The 19016-nt window shown below is 35.5% G+C and overlaps 2 protein-coding genes across 2 annotated transcripts; both read left to right on the top strand.

Moving 5' to 3' along the window:
- The first annotated feature begins 706 nt into the window (after positions 1–706).
- LOC145124629 (protein transport Sec1a-like) lies at positions 707–10573 on the top strand. The gene is made up of 21 exons (XM_079060038.1): positions 707–939; positions 2863–2921; positions 3221–3302; positions 3439–3517; positions 3652–3702; positions 3796–3892; positions 4002–4034; positions 4189–4317; positions 7475–7663; positions 7739–7822; positions 7905–8003; positions 8100–8170; positions 8251–8347; positions 8628–8753; positions 8832–8927; positions 9028–9141; positions 9238–9318; positions 9405–9586; positions 9885–9975; positions 10148–10237; positions 10360–10573. Exons 1-21 carry the CDS (start codon positions 867–869, stop codon positions 10396–10398), a joined length of 1962 nt encoding a protein of 653 aa, XP_078916164.1. The 5' UTR covers positions 707–866; the 3' UTR covers positions 10399–10573.
- Positions 10574–11105: 532 nt separating this feature from the next.
- LOC145126000 (Transducin/WD40 repeat-like superfamily protein) lies at positions 11106–15042 on the top strand. The gene is made up of 9 exons (XM_079061408.1): positions 11106–11472; positions 12380–12485; positions 12592–12652; positions 12752–13035; positions 13141–13280; positions 13367–13532; positions 13638–13841; positions 14150–14194; positions 14627–15042. Exons 1-9 carry the CDS (start codon positions 11260–11262, stop codon positions 14701–14703), a joined length of 1296 nt encoding a protein of 431 aa, XP_078917534.1. The 5' UTR covers positions 11106–11259; the 3' UTR covers positions 14704–15042.
- Positions 15043–19016: the final 3974 nt, after the last annotated feature.

Genomic DNA, 19016 nt, shown 5'->3' with positions numbered 1-19016 from the left:
GCCATAGAACCTAGATCTATTTCTCAAAAGGTTGTTTTTTGAAGAGGAGACCACAAAAAGCTTCTCCCTTGAATCCAAAAACCACTCTTCAAGCTTAAAAGAACACAAGGTGCACAAAGGAGGGTAGGGTTTGTTTCTAAGGGTGGAGGCTGAGATGAGAGAGCCCTAAAAGTTAGCACCATTAAATATGGATCAAGGTCCGAGGCCTAGGGTTTTGAGCCCAGCCGCCATCGCGCCACGACACCCTCCTGATTGTGCCGCTACTTAAGTGACGTGGCTGCATCGCAATCCTTAAATCTTTAGCCGTTTAATCCTGAAAAAAAAAAATCCTTATTTTATTATACAAGCATAGTCATTCCTTGATAAAATGTTGAAAAAAATCCTTATTTTATTATACCATACCTTAAATTTTGATCATTTTTATGGTTATGTGAAAGTTAAAAGGTTAATCATATAAATTGTACACAACAATGCCTTGACTGTCCCATTTTTACGGAGTTTTCAAGTGTCCCCCACTCTTGCAAAAGAAAATCTAACTATAATATTATACTCTGTATCGATTAAGAAATGGAGTTGATGATGGAGGGGTATAATGGTAAAAGCAACAGTTACGAAATGGTCGGAGGAAACAAATGGCGCTTAAAATCAATACCCGTCAAACATAACCAACCGAACACACTTCCACTGGGTAGGCTTCCTATTCCTAGCCTTCATTGTCGCTTCTCCTCTCTTTCTTTCTCTACATTCTCTCTCTAGAATTCCATCTTTGTTCAATCATCGATCTGTAATTTCACTTTTCCGAGATTCGAAATTTCGAACTTGTAGTTTCCCGGTCAGATATTAGGATCTTTTGAACCTGTAATTTGATGTCGGTGTCCGATTCTGAAACCTCCTCTCATGGAGGAGAGTATAAGATGTTCCGTCAAGTCACCCGTGATCGTAAGTTTCTATCTAATTTTTTGAATGTATAATGTATGAAGTTCCTTTGCATAAAGTTATTACGTTTATTTTTCAGTATCCTAGAGACTGTTGTTGTACTTTAACAATACGATTAAAATTACTTCGATTAAGTATACGTTTTTGTCTTCATTTAGAGGATTAGAAATTCTATATCAAAATTCAGGTCTGAAGTTTTTTGTTTTACCTAATAAGTCGCAGATCACTCTAATTAACCTATCTAGTATCTTTGATAGCTATACTAAGTGATAAGAACAAATAGTTTCTGTGTTTATGTGGTTGTTCAATTTGTGGAAATTTGCAAGTCTTTGAACAAAGAGAGATTAGATTGCTGTAAAGTTAGGTTAGGAGAAATTGACATGAAGAATATTATATAGAGAAACTTTGAAGAAAAGTGGGAGTATAGGACCCACTGGAAAATACAACTACTTAAGAAAAAATGGCCCCATTAACTAATACAAACACTTAAAAGATAATTACAAACAAGCCCATTGTAATACGAATACAAGCTATGTATAGCATCCAAATTGAGAGTGACCCTTATACATCAAGGACTATAGGCCCCTATACATGATCAACATTAGGGCTGTGCATGGGTCGGTTTGGGTCGATTTTAGACCCAAACCCAACCCAACCCGTAAATGGTCGGTTTCTGGTTTTTAGAACCCAATGGGATCGGTTTCTGGTCGGTTCGGTTTCTCGGGTTCTAAGATCGGGTTGGACGGTTTTTCGGTTTCTTTGGTTCAACCCATGCACTCAACAGTTTCTGCATTTACCTGAGACCTTTCCATCTATATAGAAAAAAAATGCAATCAACATCAACAGTTTCTGGAATTACCAAAAAATTTTGTTTTTAGATCATACACGAAATTTTTTTTCTGAATTTCAGCATCAAAAATCATAAGCAAACAGCCAATAACATCATAATTCATAAGCAAACAACAACAATATTTCAACAACAATAATCTATATCGTAGGTTCATTCAAATCTAAAATCACTAAATCAGCTACTGTTAAAATCAAACAACAACCATAATTTGCTGAATATTGATGTCTCTCTTTCTCTAGATGAACTATGAAGGTTATAATCAAACATTCAAACTCTAGATGAACCATGAAGATTAATCAATGTTATAATCCTTAAGAGAAATTAGAAAACGATATTGAGAAGTGAGAAGCGAGAACGGAGCGTCGAAGGCGGCGATTTGGAAGAGTGGCGTCGACGGTTTGGGAATGGGGTTGTTGGAGTCGGAACTCGTCGGAGCAGCGGAGCTCCTGCTGTTGCTGGTTGCGTCGTCGATTACGATCGGGGAAGGGGAGACGAGAAAATACAAATGACGATAATGAGAATGGAAGACAGAAGTGGGAAACTGAGACCCCGATTTCGATTTAGTGATTTAGGGTTGTTATATTTTCTTTCCTTTTTTAATATATATATATATATATATATATATATATATATATATATATATATATATATATATATATATATATGTCGGTTTCTTGGGTCGGTTTGTCGGTTTTAGGTATGGGTCGGTTTCTTGGGTTGGATGGGTCGGTTTCTGGGTAAAAACCGAAACCGAACCCGATTTTTCGGTTTTTAAAAAATCTAAACCCTAACCGTCGGTTTTGCTTCGGTTTCGGTTTTTTCGGTTTTGGTTTCGTCGGTTTTAATCGGTTTCTCGGTTTCTTGGTTTGGGTTTGCTCACCCCTAATCAACATGTAATAGTTCAAAAAAAGTTGAAGTTGCAATTGAACTGGGGAAGAAAGCTAATTTATTTTGTTTTGCCAAGTGTCACACATTACAAATGAAGAATTATTATGGTGGAATACATGAGTAGAACATGAAACTAAATATGTCATATTTCGCTTATGATGTGGAAAGAGATTATTATTACTTTGCAGGGTTACTGTATGAAATGATCAAAGCATCCCACTCAAAGGAGTCAAGATCAATGTGGAAGGTACATATCTTATAATTTTGCATTTTTCACAGATGAATCCTTCGCGTAAATTTGGGTAGAATGAAAATTTTGAAAACTTACTTCATGCTTTATCTAATGATACATATAATATTTGTTAGTATTATCAAGATATGCTATTATTTCTTGAAATATAGAATGTGTTATACAATGTTTAATGGATCCCAATCCTTTTTTTATTTGAAATACCTAAAAATCACCCCAAATATGACTTATTTATCTGTCACTATCATCCCAAAAAAATCAAACTCTTCCTTATGTAACTTTATGATATTTTGCAGGTACTTATCATGGATAGAGTTACTATGAAAGTTATATCTCATTCATGCAAAATGGCAGACATAACAGATCAAGGAGTTTCATGTAAGAATATAAAGTTCAACACTAACATCACTATATATGTTGGAAATTCTTAAGATTTACATTACCATCTTGTTGAATATAAACTTATAGAAATGACTTTCTTCCAAATGTGATCTCAAGTGTCATTGTTATCCAGTGGTGGAACAGGTTTTCAAAAGAAGGCAGCCTATGCCTGGCATGGATGTCGTATATTTTGTTCAACCAACAGATGAAAAGTACAATTTCCTTCTTCATCATATAACTCACTTTGATAGTATTTGCATTATGCATGCTTTCTTCCTATCTTCTAATAGCTTTTAAGAAGACTAAGCTTTACTTTTTTTGTTTTTTTTTTCTCTCCCGTTGACAGCCTTGCCCTGTTTATGCATGATATGACAGGGAGAACACCCATGTATAAAAAGTATGTGAAGAGCTGAAATTTACCATGAATTTGAGGTCTTAAATCTTAATTATATCTTGTTCCTTTTCTTATGGTTTTGTGCTCCTGTTGCAGAGCATTTGTTTATTTTAGTTCTCCTATCCCAAAGGATTTTATTGGTAGAATCAAGGCTGATACAACTGTCATACCACGCATAGGTGGATTGAGTGAGGTTCACATTACCATCATATTCTTCTTTTAATTCTGAATTATCGGATATTACATCTGTAAATAGTCACACCTTCTGTAAACATACTAAGTGATTCGATTGTTACTTGCAGATGAACTTGGAGTACTTTCCTATAGAGAATCAGGTACTATTAAATCCTTTAAATGTTATTAAGAATATAGAGCAGAAAGTATGATGAACTCTCAACAAGTCAACATGCTCTATCTCTAATTTCAGTTTCCTTTTTATTCTTGAACATGTGAACTTTTTTTTTTTTTTATGTGTTTGACCATATATAGGTATTTGTAACTGATCATGAAAGAGCATTAGAAGAGCTGTATGGCGACGATGCTGATACTACTCCTGAATATGATGTTTGCTTACGTGAGATGGCTATTCGTGTTGCCACTGTTTTTGCTTCACTTAAGGTAAAAAGCAAGAACTTTTACTGTGGTAGCACAAGTTGTGTTATATAAAATTGGAAAGTAACAAGTGCTGATAATCTTGTACATTTGGATTTAACATGATCTAGATGTCGAAGCTTGCAACAACTCTCTTTGAATAAACCTTTGAGCCACATCGCCTCCTTGAATCTTCACTGAATAGCACATGAACCAACTATAAATACCTATCCTGTGAGAGAATGATGTCTATCCAAATCACCTTTAAAATCTGAATCAACATAGCATACTACACCATCTTTTGACGTCTCAAATAGCAATCCATTATCTTTTGTTCTAGACAAAAATATTGAAGATCCATTGGATTGCTCATCACATAGCCTCAAAGATACACAACTATGATCGAGGCTTCTAGTAAAACATGTAATGTCATGAATGAATCAAATCTTTTATATAAAAATGCAGCAAAAGTCTGAAAATTAAAAGCTCTCCTCCGCTCATGTTGCCACTACCAATATGCCTAGTTTTATAGTTTCTGCTGATGAATAAACAAAATTTATTTGGTGCCAAAAAAGCACAAGTATTTATCTCCACCTCTTGCTGCGATTGTAGAGTCACATAATCGTAGTACGTGTCTTCTATCTTCTTCCACTAATTGTGTCATAGAACTGTGTCACATCTCACATCCGTGCGACACGGTCTTATAAGTGGCTATATATATATATATATATATATATATATATATATATATGTATATATATATTGGAGTTTCCCTTCTCTCCACACTGGCCACACTGGCTCTTTTGGAGAGTTAATGTGATTCAGCACATCTCTGTCCATCCTCATGTCTATCCTCATCGAGCCATATTGGTTATTGGTGGTGGCATCTGCATCTTTCTCTTGTATATGTTATATCCACTTGTTATATAACAAGTGGTATCAGAGCTCGCTTATTGTATAACATGGTATCAGAGTTTTAAGTTAATACCCTACTGCTGACCATAACCCATAGCAGTAGAACTATTGGATTGTAATTTACTGTTTGTTAGTAAATGTACACGTGACCTCAATTGCATGGCTAAGTTTCACTCAAATCTATGTTTGTTTCAGGAATTGGATTAAGGGAAGATGATTGGCAGTGCTAAGACGTGTTATGGGCTCTATATCCTACAAGATGACACTCTTTCAGTTGGAACATCTCAAAAATTCAGTTTGTTATCTTTAAATAATCAGTCCCATTCAAATAAAGATAGTGATATCAGGATGTGTAAACACTAACCGGAAAAAATTATCGATGACCACACTAGATTAACTTGGGTATATCTCATGAAAACCATATCCAAAGTAGGTGAAAATTTTAAAATTTTCATTCTATGATTCAAACCCAGTTTCACACTAAGATTCAAATCCTCAAGACAGATAATGAGAAAAAAACTTCAGTTCTACTCTTAGTCCTTATCTCACTCAACAAGATATCCTACACTTAAGTTCCTGTGTAGATATACCCCTCGACATAATGGAATTGCTGAGAGAAAAAATCGAGGCCTCTTAGAAGTTGTTTGGTCATTTGTTTTTTCAGCTCAAGTTCCTAAACATTTTTGGGGTGAAGTTGTTCTCACAACTACCTACCTTTATCGACCGAATGCCTTTTCGGGTTCTCAACTTCCAAACTCCATGTAAAGACAATCTTGCAGTTATTACCTCATAAAAAGTTCGTTAGTCTTCTTTCCTGATTCTAAAATATTTGGTTGCGTTCAAAATCATAGTAAGTTAGATTCCAGATCTATTAAGTGTTTTTTATCGAGTATTCTTCACATCAAAAGGGTTATAAGTTTTATTCTCCTGTAACTAGAAATTGTATAATTCTACGGATGTTACCTTCTTTGAGAATCATGCTTACTACAAATCTGAGCTTCAAGGGGAAAACGCAAACAAATTTCATCTTTAGGACTTTATTCCAAGTACCAATACTCAATCTCTAAGTACTAATCCGAGTATCCATACTCAATCTATGACTCCTTCATCTCCTCGCCTTATACCAAAGAACAAAGAAAAAGAAATCCTTGTCTTTATGAGAAGGAAACAATCTGGCAAAGAAATAGAGCACACAACACATCTTGAGGACTGCCATTAATCTGAACCAGATCCTCAATCTTTAGAAACTCATTAAGGTAATTCTAACCATGATAATATTGCTAATGATGATTTAGATATGAGAAATTTCATCAAATGACCAAAAAGAAGGGGGTGTTTGAACATTTTGACCATGACAATTTGAGTTTTATAGAATGACCAAGGGATCCTCAGAGGGGGCTCTGCGAAAGCTTTTTACCTTCTGAGGAATGTGAATAATAACGAGGAATTGAGGTGGCAGGGGAAAAAGACAAAAAAAAAAAAAAAACGGTTTGTTGCATAGTTCCTCTGAGGGGGCTCTGAGGATCTGTTCTTCATCGGCACACCTTTGAGGAACCGTTCTTCGGCTAATGAAATCCCAATTTTTGTCATGGTTAGCGGAAGAATAGTTCCTCAGAGGTGTGCTGAGGAAGAGCAGATTCGCAGAGCCTTAGCAACTTTTTTTTTTTTTTTGTCTTTTTCCCTTGCCACCTCAATTCCTCGTTACTATTCACATTCCTCAGAAGGTAAAAGGCTTTCGCAGAGCCCCCTCTGAGGATCCCTTGGTCATTCTACAAAACTCAAATTTTCATGGTCAAAATGTTCAAACACTCCCTTCCTTTTGGTCATTTGATGAAATTTCTCTTTAGATATTCCTATTGGTTTGAGAAATGGTTTCGTGCATGCATATTGTACTCAACATCTCTACATACAACTTTATATCCTACAAACTCTTGTCACAATTCTATCAGGCTTTTGTCTCGGTTTGTTGATAACATACAAATGCCTCACACCAAGAGGCAAAAGTCTCATATGCCACAACTAGTTGGTGACATTAGAATCCAACATAGATGGCAATGCTACATCGATACCACCTAAAACATCTTGAGTCTTGATTTAAATGTGAAAGTTCTAATAAAAGCATTCTGTCTCATTTAGAATCTTGAGATAACTCCACAAAAGAAACATCTTTACTGTTGATTTAAATAAAATATCAATAGTTTTCTTGAAAAGTTTTCTTTAAGGAAACATCCGCATTTGAATTGTTTGTTGAATGTTTGCATCCTTTCAGGAGTTCCCCAATGTACGATATCGTGTAAAGCCCACAGATGGATCTGTAGAGACAACATTCCGTGAATTAGTTCCTAAAAAGCTAGCTTTAGCTATTTGGGAATACATTAAGTCATATCAACATACTATTCCTAACTTCCCACAATCTGAAACATGCGAGTTGCTCATTGTGGATAGATCCGTTGATCTGGTAATTTCATATATCTTTTTTTTATATAATATTTTTCTTTCTTTTTCATATTTTAATAACAACACACAAGTTCAGGTTGCACCCGTCATTCATGAATGGACTTATGATGCAATGTGCCATGATCTAGTAGACTTGGATGGAAACAAATACACAATGGAGGTAACTTTTGTATAAAAATTCATTAATTTTTCCGAATAGAGTAAACTGATGATCTACGAATAGCAATGTATTTTGCATGTAGGTCCCTAATAAATCCGGTGGTGCACCTGAGAGAAAGGATTTCCTTCTAGAAGACCATGATCCTGTTTGGCTTGAAATGCGCCATTTGCATATAGCTGATGTACATCTCATCTCCATTTTTATATTATATATATATACTTTTTTCATAATTGAAATATTACAAGTTCTAACATCTTTTTGATTTATGTCATATCAGGCTAGTGAAAGATTGAGTGACAAAATGGACACTTTGATGTCAACAAACAAAGTTGCACAATTACAACAAAAGTCAGTTGTGTCAAGCAATGGAAACAATTCATTTTCCTTGTGAGAGCTTCTCACATTAAATTTTTTTTACATCAATGCAGAGATAAAAGTGAATTGTCTACCCGAGACATACAACAAATGGTTCAAGCTATGCCTGCATTTAATGAACAAAAGGAAAAACTTTCTCTCCATGTAGAGGTTGGTTCCTGTTAATTTTTTAAGTAAATTACATCTTTGGTCCCAAAAAGTTTTCTCTTGCAAATTTGATCCTTATTTGAAGTTTTTGGTCCCTGTCGCATGTCAAATGACTATACTTTTGGGGACCAAAGTTGCAAAAACCAGTTATGCTTTGGGAAAAAAATAGTTATTTTACTTGGAATATGGACCAAAAACATTACAAGAAGCAAAAACCAACTATAATTTTTATTTATCTATTAAATGCTTGTGGACTGATTGATTACCTGGTTCTATAAATCAGATTGCTGGAAAAATTAATAAAGTTATTGCGGAAGAAGGGCTTAGAGACCTTGGTCAAATTGAGCAGGATATTGTGTTTGGTGATGCTGGAAATAAAGAACTTCTTGAGTTTTTAGAAGAATATGAGGTGAATTAGTGGCCTGAGAAGCTTCTTCTAAGAGTTGTTATTTTTTTCTCTGGCCAACAGTTGTTATACCTCTTACAGGATCGTAATGTTGAAAATAGGTTGAGATTGATGATGATTTATGCATTAGCTGATCCTGAAAAGTTTGAGGGTGACCAAGGAGCAAAGCTTATGGAGGTATTCCATTTTCTTTTTATGTCAATCATAAAATGGAACACAAAAGGAAACTTTACCTTTGTTTTGTACTTATATACTTATTTTTTTGGGCACCCTAAAGTTGGCAGATTTGACGCCGCAGAGTATGATCTTTATTAATAACATGAGATTGCTAGAGGGTCCACCCAAACCAAAGAAACCAGAACCCAGCGGGGGATTCCTCAAGGGTAAAAAGGTAATTCTTCATTGTGACAAAAATTTTCTTGAATAGTACTATTATATCATGACAAGTTAAAGTTATAATAATTTCAACATTTATTTTGGTTATTAGAAAGCGAATACTGCACTGAGGAAGGACAAACAAGGGGAAGAAGAAACATGGGCACTCTTCAGATTTTTTCCTGTCCTAGAGGTGTTGTGCAACTACTATAAGTCTATAACCATATCTTATTTCAATTTTTACAGTAATGGTAACAATTTAACCTATTTATGACTCAGGAGTTACTTGAAAAAATTGACAAAAATGAAATGCCAAAGGACGAGTACGAATGCATAAATGAATCAGAATCAAGCTCAAGTGGTCGGCCGGCGGGCCCCGGTGGTCGAACAGGGAGGGGCGGCGGTCAAATCCGGTCAAGGAGAAAAGCGGCACAAACAAAATCTGATGATGGACATTCAAGGTTACTTTTTCACCCATTTCTCTTCGTATGTAAAAACTCATAATTGTAAGAATTTTAGGGACTGAATATCAATATGACTTGGATCGTGATTACAACACTTTCCAAAATCTGTAATTCAACCCTGTTCCTGTTCCTGTTCCTGTTCCTGTTCCTGGGGTTACACGAATTCAGACTATTGGATAATCCAAGAAATTAAAACATATTACAAGACTAATCTGATTCACAAACACATAAAATGTGTTGATGACACTAAAATCACCAACAATAATTGTGTCTAACTACTTTTTTTTATTTGCAGTGACTCGGTAGTAAAAAATGCAACTGTGGATTTAAAACACTTGGGGCAACGAATTTTTGTTTTTATTATCGGTGGTGCCACTAGATCTGAGGTAAATCTTGGGAAACTGATCTCAAAGATCCCCAACAACATGCCCAAAATATTAGAGAAAACTGAACACAAGAATATAAGTGGAAATCCTCTATCTCTATATGATAAACTACTACTTATTTTGGTTGCCTTTTTGTTGTTAATCATAATAGTTCATTTGTTTATATGTGTAGTTGCGGATATGTCACAAGCTTACTGCCAAACTGAAGAGGGAAATTGTACTGGGTTCAACTAGCATAGATGATCCACCAAATTACATTACAGTAATAATAATTCTTAGTTGTTAAATTCTCTCTATAAATAAACTATTAGTGTTCCTTTTGTAACCTTTTTCTTTTTTTTTTTTTCTTTTTTTTTTTTTTTTTTTTTTTTTTGTGTGTTGCAGAAAGTGAAAATGCTTTCCTTCAGTGGATACGGTTGTTGATATCCAGATGCAAATTATGTCTGGTACTTGGGTTACATGCATATGTATTATGTATATAAATATATTGCAGTTTTTGTAAGTAGGTTTACATTGCGAGTCTTTTTACTTGTTTGTTGATATCCAAATCTTTTTATTCACATTGTTTGTGCATATATTACAACAAAAGTTCTTGTTATTTCTTGTATCTAGCCCTAAATATTACACCAGTTTTTCTCTTGTAAAGATTGAAGACTTTGCTTGATTTTGACACTATAATTTTCACTTTTACTTTGTGAATTATGAGAAGAAAGTTATGATGAAAAAGTGACTGTGAATGTGAAGGTTGAACCACATGGTATATGTTTAAGATAATGGAAAAACTATAAGAGTTTCATGTGACTTGTTGAAGGAAAATTATGATCGTTTTTTAAAGAATACATCAAAATCCAATGCAAATTCACAAATGTATAGTAAACCAATTTGCTATTTGATTATAAAAGTGTTTTTAACTTTTGTTTTTAAGTAGTCATTTCATTCTAGTTAAAAAAAATGTTTACATTTATCTTCTAAAATAACCTTTTGTTTATACATCAACTTCTTACATGTTTCTACATTTGATTATTTTATTTCTATAAAGTTTAATTAATCAAAAAAGAAACTTAAGCATTTATAAAAGGAAATGACAGTTTTATCCTTCTAGAATTTAAAGCCCATCTCATTTTGTCTCCACGTCTGGGCTCAAACTCTTTTGCGGACTGTATCCTTGAAACTTCAATCTCTAAAAGACCTCGATCGCAAACAGTTGGATCAATCACTTCCTCCATATCAAATTGGAATTCGAAATCTCTCCGTCTGTTGATCCTAAACCAAAATCAACTGAAAATGGAACCGATCGTACCAATCGCAATACTTAGTTCTCTGATTCTCGGAGCTCTGATCGCTTTTGTAGCCTTTGGTAGCTACTTTCGCAAGAGGAAATCGGAGGTTGCTTCCATCGCAAAGCCCGCCGAAGCGGCGGCACCGAATCTGAAGAATTCAAAGCCTCAGCAAACTAAGAAATCTCAGTCCAAGCCTCATCATTCACATGCTGATAAGGTAAAAAAAAAAAATTATAAGCGACATTCAGTTGATAATCATATGAAGCGATGGGCCGATGGTTATGTGTTTATTAATTGATATGATTTTTGGTGAATCGTGTGATTTTGAAGTTGGTGGATGAAATGAGTCACTAATTCTAACCTAATTTTGAGAAATATGATTAAAAGCTCGATGTTCACGCTGAATCGTTGATAAGTTATGAGTATAAAATCCTTCCAGCTTCAATTTCTAGGGCTTTATACACGGCTATCTGTACCAACATTTTTTGTTCACGTTATAAGGATATGATATTACGATGGAGATATACATGTGAAATCTGGTATACTAGCGATTGTCATGTCAAAACAATGTTGATGTTATATTCTAAATGAAATCGTCAGGGGAGGGCAATACCTATAAATACGGGAATACAAATGAATGTTATTTCTAAGATTTTGAATCATCAGTAAGGATCATTCATATCCTCTACATAGATACCAAGATCTGTCCTTAATTAGATGCACTATAATATTCATGATGCTAGTTAATATGATTACTGAAGTTAAGAAGTATTGAGAATATATCTCAAATTCAAAAGTGGACATATAAGTTTTAGTATCCATGCCGATAAGATTTTGTTATGTGTACACATTTTCTGATGGAACTTCAGGTATGTTGTTTCTACTGCATGCTGCTTTTAAATTTAGAAGCATATACGGTTGTCAGATGATTCTATTCAGTAAAGAAATACTTATGAAATCAAGCCTGGTTTCTGAAATATATGATTAAAATTTAAAATTAATGATGTAGTTGATTCTATGTATCTTTAAACTGTGATAAGTGATCTAGTTGATTCTTAATAATCTGTTTATCAAATCATATTCCCCATCTCATTCTCATTTACTAATAATGGCTGTGAATGTAGGATTTGAACAAGCGCCATCACCCATTAGACTTAAATACTTTAAAAGGTCATGGGGATTCTGTTAATGGCTTATGCTTCTCATCAGATGGTCATAGTTTGGCAACTGGTAATTCTCATCACAATCTTTAAACTTTACATTGACACTGAATGCATTAAATTCAAATAATAACCCAGTTGTGAGTTTAATGAATTCAGCTTATGTGTCCATGCAGCTTGTGATGATGGTGTAGTCAGAGTATTTAAGTTGGATGATGCTTCAAGTAAAAGCTTTAAGTAAGAACTCCTAAGTTTTTATACTTTTATGCCAACTTTTATATCAATGTTTCCCACATTATAATGATTTCTATTATTTTGGTACTATCATAAATGTAGGTTTATGAGAATTAACCTGCCAGCTGGAGGCCATCCAACTGCAGTTGCATTTGTTGATGATGCTTATTCAGTTGTTGTGGCTTCACAAAATCTTACCGGTGCTAATTTGTACATGTATGGAGAAGACAAGCCAAAATCTGGTGATAATATTCAACAGTCAAAGCCTGAAATAAAATGGGAACACCATAATGTTCATGATAAAAAGTATATCATCACTTTATTTGGAACTAAAGCTACTCATGGTGCTGCTGATGGAAGTACAATTATTGCATCAAGTTCAGAGGGTATGTTCTTATACCATGCTAAGTGTTTTATACATAAAGACTTGTTCTTTTATGGAATGAATCCGAGTAAATGACCATTTTACCCTTTGTTATTTGCCTTGACAGGAACTGATATTAAACTTTGGCATGGCAAATCTGGAAAGCTGTTAGGAAATGTTGACACTAATCAGCTGAAGAACAATATGGCTACCATATCGCCAGACGGGCGGTTTATTGCTGCAGCCGCTTTCACAGCTGATGTGAAGGTGAGAAAGTCAAAGTAACTATTATTATTATTTTTTTACTCTAAGAGTAACATTTGTTTATTTATTTATTTATTTATTGAATACAGGTGTGGGAGATAGTGTATTCAAAGGATAGTTCAGTGAAAGAGGTGACAAAAGTTATGCAACTGAAAGGCCATAAGAGTGCTGTTACATGGCTATGCTTTACACCCAACTCGGAACAAATCATTACTGCATCAAAAGATGGTTCCATAAGAGTGTGGAACATTAATGGTATTTCATGAAATTTTGTTTTGCTTTTTGTTTTTTTTTTTTCCTGACAAGTGACAAGTGACATAACATACATAAATTGTGATTTGTGAATTGTGAATTGTGAAGTTCGGTATCATCTTGATGAGGACCCAAAGACATTAAAAAGTTTCGAGATTCCACTTCATGACTCAAAAGGCAGTGTGTTGAGCTATGACAGGCTGAGTGTATCCCCTGATGGAAAGATTTTGGCTGCTACTCATGGTTCATTGCTACAATGGCTGTCTGTTGAAACTGGACAAGTATTAGAAACAGCTGACAAAGCACATGATGGTAAAATATTATTTTTCCCTATTATAGCATTGTACTTTGAAAAAACTAAAGTTGAAAGTAGAAAGCTATAATTGGATAGAATTTAGTACAATGACTTGATAAGAAAAAAGAATGAATTGCAATAGAAAGAAAGGAATGGAAGTAGGTTGGTATTTCTTGCATTTAGCCCTATTATTATTTATTAATAAATAGGATTAGTCTAGACAAAATTTGGGGATATTTCTTGCATTGTTTCCAGTAGGTTATTTGTGGTTTCAGTTAAATGTTATGTTGGCTTATTAATATTAATATTATGTATGCAATTGCAGGTGATATCACAGACATCGCATGGGCACCTAAACCTATTTCTGTGGGTAAGTATCATCCATCTTCCACCCTTCTCTCTCTCTCTCTCTCTCTCTCATAATTTTTGTTTTTTACACTATGCTATTCCCAAGTATACTGTCATTTTTTTAATATTTATACAACAAAGTTTCACAATCTTCCCAATTATGTAATTTCTACATGAAATTTGTCATCATGTTTCTTTATTGGATAAATATATCTTCACCGATTTATGCAACAATATCTTACTTTTTTACAATTTTTGCAACTATGACCTGTAAAAGTAAAATATTGCATCTTTTAGTCATAAATGAAACGGCCTATTACTTTTGTTGCATAAACTGAAAAGGAAAAGGTGTGTTTTCTTAAATATATGTGAAACAGACACAAGTTAATTGAAGAAAGAAAGAAAAAGTAGCAATCTGAGATAATAACAAAGTATATATTTTTGAACACAACAGGGGATAAACGGTTGAGTATTCTAGCAACAGCTAGTGTTGACAAGAAAGTGAAGTTGTGGGCAGCTCCAGCACTTTGATAAGTCGATACTATGCCACCAAACCAAAGCAAAGCAGTTTGCCAAAGTAGGAATGCTATTGAAAGGTTCTAATTTTATACTTTTTGGACTTTTGGGAGTGCTTGCTTATAAAGATGAAAGATGGCATGAGGAATGAGGATCCTATCCTATGGAATAGGTTTTAACCAAACCACGAGACTGTTTTCAGATGATGAGTTGGCATGTAAGAGAGGAGATGCTTGGTCTTTGTCTTTTCGACTACTATCAATCTTAACAGATTTTGTTTAAAATGACTACAAAGAGTTTGGCATGTAATGATCACACAAGTCATTACAAGTGCTGCATGTTTCTTCCTTCTTATACTTTCTGTGTAGCTATTTTATATCCTTTTAAATCGTCTTTAGGAGGCTTCATACAAATTTTAATCTAGTTGCCAAAATCCAATTGTTTAAATAAAAATAACCCAAATGTTCCTACTTTTTATGCCTACAAATGTTCCTACCCAATAAAATTATGACAAGTGTCATCATTTCATATTTTTTTAACTAATTCATTAAGGCTATATTTTTGTAGGCATACAACGTAGGAGGTAATTTAAATTATCATATATATATATATATATATATATATATATATATATATATATATATGACAAATCACCATTCAATTTAATTTTATTTGATATATTCCTAATATAGCCTTAATGAGTTAGTTAAAAAAATATGGAATGATAACACTTGTCATAATTTTATTGGGTAGGAATATTTGTAGGCATAAAAAGTAGGAGGTAATTTAATTTCTCATATATTAAATGTTTAAATGAGAACCTCTAAATGTTAATAACCCTAAACATCCCTTCTTCTTTCTAACATAAACATCATCAGACCATTCTTTCACCTGACTTCAAACATATCTTCATCTTCGCCTCTTCCTTCATCAGATAACATCCACCATTTCTGGTGTCCTTACCACCGACAACTTTGCTCCGACGACTTACCACTGCCGTCTCCTATGTTGACAGTACCACCATCTCCTCCGCCGACTTCTGCTACCGCCATAAATCACCACCTCCTTCTCCGATCCTCGGTGAATATCCATATCTACATCAGATCGTATTAGATCTACATTAGATTTGACTAGATCTACATCAGATCTCCGGTGAAACATCCATACCTAACTATATGGCCTTCTATTCGAGATTCCGACATCACCTTCGAACCCCCGACATGTAACACCTCCAGATGCGTCATCACCATCGTATCTTCACTACCCCTCCAGATCTGCTTCACCTCCATAATTTTGTGTCATTTTGTTGTTCATGCTCATGATTCCAGATCTGATTTCCTTCAAATCAAGTTTAAAACCTTTAGATCTGATTTCCTTCATGTTCTCTAGGTCTAAAACCTCTGAAGCCTTATGAAGACATTGTCTGACATTGGTGCCCCCTAGGACATTATCAAAATGTGTTGAGCTCTCAACCTGTCTCTGCCACACGAGGTACCTTTAGGGAAGGATTTAATGCCCCCAAGGACATTGTCAACATCCACTACAAGGGGAGGTTCTGAAAATATGGTGCTCGGCATGGAAGGTGGTGGCTTGTATGGATGCTTATCCTCCAATGCCTTCGTGGTATCACCCAAAAAATGGATCAACCACCGAAGAACATAAAACTTTCACTACCACTGTAAAATGTCCATCGGAAACCTTATGAAGACATTGTCTGACATTGGTGCTGCCCAATGTTCTTTCCTCCTGAATGTACTCTTCTTTTTTGCCTTGTTGATCCAGTCTTGCATTGTCAACTAATTTTTTAACTAGCTTGACGATACCGTCTTCAGTCCCCCAAGTAGCTAATGCGCTTAGGATATTACGATGTTGCAAAGACTTCCTGTTGTCAGACCTACTTTCTTGCCTATGCTTGGGCTTGAACACCTGAAGAGTACACCTAGGAAGAATATTATGATGACACACTTTTGGAGATTCAGAGGATATTATGATGGCACACTTATTGGAGATTCAGAGGAGGTTGCCAAAGCGTTGGACATCATTAAGGTGATTTGCCCAAAATTGGGCCTTTAGCTGAATATCAAGAAAATCGAGCTCTTTTGGCCCTCGTGTGATGGCAGGAAGCTACGTGAAGGGCTATTCTTGGCTAGCATCGGGAGGTCGCCTTTGTAACATCCCCCTCTGGCACGTATCACAATAGTGTCCGCTTTGGGCTCTCGGCACGAAAACTTCCCAAGGGGGTCACCCATCCTTGGATTGCCCTCGCCCGAGCAAACTTAACTGTAGAGTTCTTATGGGATCTGCTACCCTCACGGGTTTAAAATGTGTTGTGATAGAGAAGGTATCCACACCCCCTTTAAGGAATGTTTAGTTCTCCTTCCCAGCCGATGTGGGATTAGGTGCAACTAACCTGCCCGCCTTCACCCCCATTATAGGTTTCGACGTCCCCGCCGAACACATCGACTCGTGCCCTGACTGTGATACCATTTGTAACATCCTCCATCTGGCACGTATCACAATATCGTTTGCTTTGGCTCTCGGCACGAAAACTTCCCATGGGGTCACCCATCCCTGCATTGCTCTCACCTGAGCACGCTTAACTGTAGAGTTCTTATGGGATCTGCTACCCTCACGGCTTCAAAACACGTTGTGATAGAGAAGGTATCCACACCCCCTTTAAGGAATGTTTAGTTCTCCTTCCCAACTGATGTGAGATCAGGTGCAACCAACATGCCCGCCTGTACAATTGTAACATCCTGTTTCCCGTCATTTCTTATTTCAGGGCCGTGGATCGGAAGTCGATTGTGTAAAGGATTTGGGCCTTAAGGAGCTAATTTTTATACCTTTTTTAAGGAGGCAATGCTGGTTATGAGATCTAAACCTTTGAATTGTGTTTTGGGCCAAAGGGTAGAACGGGAAAAGTCATAGGTTGGGTTCTTGCATGAAATATGGATTTTTATTCAAGAAATTTTTAGTCCAACATATTTAGATAATATTTTAGAGCTCTTCAATGCCTTTCCGTGGATATAAAGAACGTTGAATATGGAGTTGGAACGAAGAAGTTATGACTGTTTGAAGTTAGGACGATTTTTGGGTTAGCCGCGTTCGTTGGGCGTACGGGCGCATCCCTAGTACGGTGGGTGCAAATTGAGTACGATGGGCTTACGTGATCAGTGCCCAAACCCTATTTTCGTGGTTTGATCCCTATTTAAGCTCCTTAACTTCCCCAAACCCACTACATTCTCAGCCTCCACCTCTCCAACACGTTATCTTAAAACCCTAACCCTAGTTTGAGCCTTGTAAGCAAAAAGAAGGTGTTTTCACTACAAATAAAATTACATTTAGTGGCTAGTGGCACAATTTTTTTTGTGCCACTATAGTAAATTTTTAGTGGCACATATATGTATTTGCCACTATATCACCTCAATTTTAGCTTTTGCTGCTTCAAACTTCCCAAAATAAAAAGGTTTCCACCACCCCCGCATTCATTTTCATTTTCCCTCTTGATCTCTAAATTTTTTGACCTAGTTCTGTCTCTCCCAAAATAGGCACCATCGTCCCACACCCTAAAACCCAAAATCGACCTAAGTTGCAGCTCATCTTTTACGATGCTCTTTTTATGTGCATAAACTCTTCTCACTCCTCTCACACACACCTTAACCTATCAATTACTATATTTACGTCTCTTCCTGCTATGCTCTCCATTGTAAGCAAATTTTCTAACTAGGGTTTGCAAATTATCGCGTTTAGGGTTTGGATTGGATTTCAAAGATTATTGTAAGGTCAACTTCTTTTCTCTTCTTTTTAGTCATCGGTTTTCTGATGAACGTTCATTCTATTTTTCTCTTCGGCATGTCCAAATTCTCTCTTTGGCTTCTCAGTTTTGAAGATTAATCATTAGTGGAATTCGGTTTCAGATTCAGTGAAAAGTTCTCTTTCGCTCTCTGTTCTCTTTCACTCTCTCTTCTCTGATGAACATTATTTGTTCTATTTCTTATTCGTTTTTAAATATGATCCGATTATCACTTTTTTAACTGCCTTTTGAAGATTCGGAACTATAGGAATGGGTTCAGGATATAAGTTCTAATGAATCTTCATGTTAATAGACTTCCATTTGTAGGTTTTTGCAACTCTGTTGGTTGATCCACAACATATATTGATGGCCACAACCGTAGTTGCAGCTACTTTGAGGGAGATCAACTATTTGGAATTGAGGTATTGTTTTAATCTGAGGTTTTTTCATTAACATTTGAGCTACTTCTGCCCTTCGAGTTTGGCGAATTTGTTGCCTCTACTCCTCTTACACCACTTCTAAAACCTGACAAGGG

Source organism: Lactuca virosa, chromosome 7, assembly GCF_052849685.1.
Source record: "Lactuca virosa cultivar CGN04683 chromosome 7, Lactuca_virosa_CGN04683_v6, whole genome shotgun sequence".
Classification (NCBI taxonomy): Eukaryota; Viridiplantae; Streptophyta; class Magnoliopsida; order Asterales; family Asteraceae; genus Lactuca; species Lactuca virosa.
The sequence above is the reverse complement of the archived record's forward strand: the minus strand, read 5'-3'. Positions and strand labels throughout refer to the sequence as shown.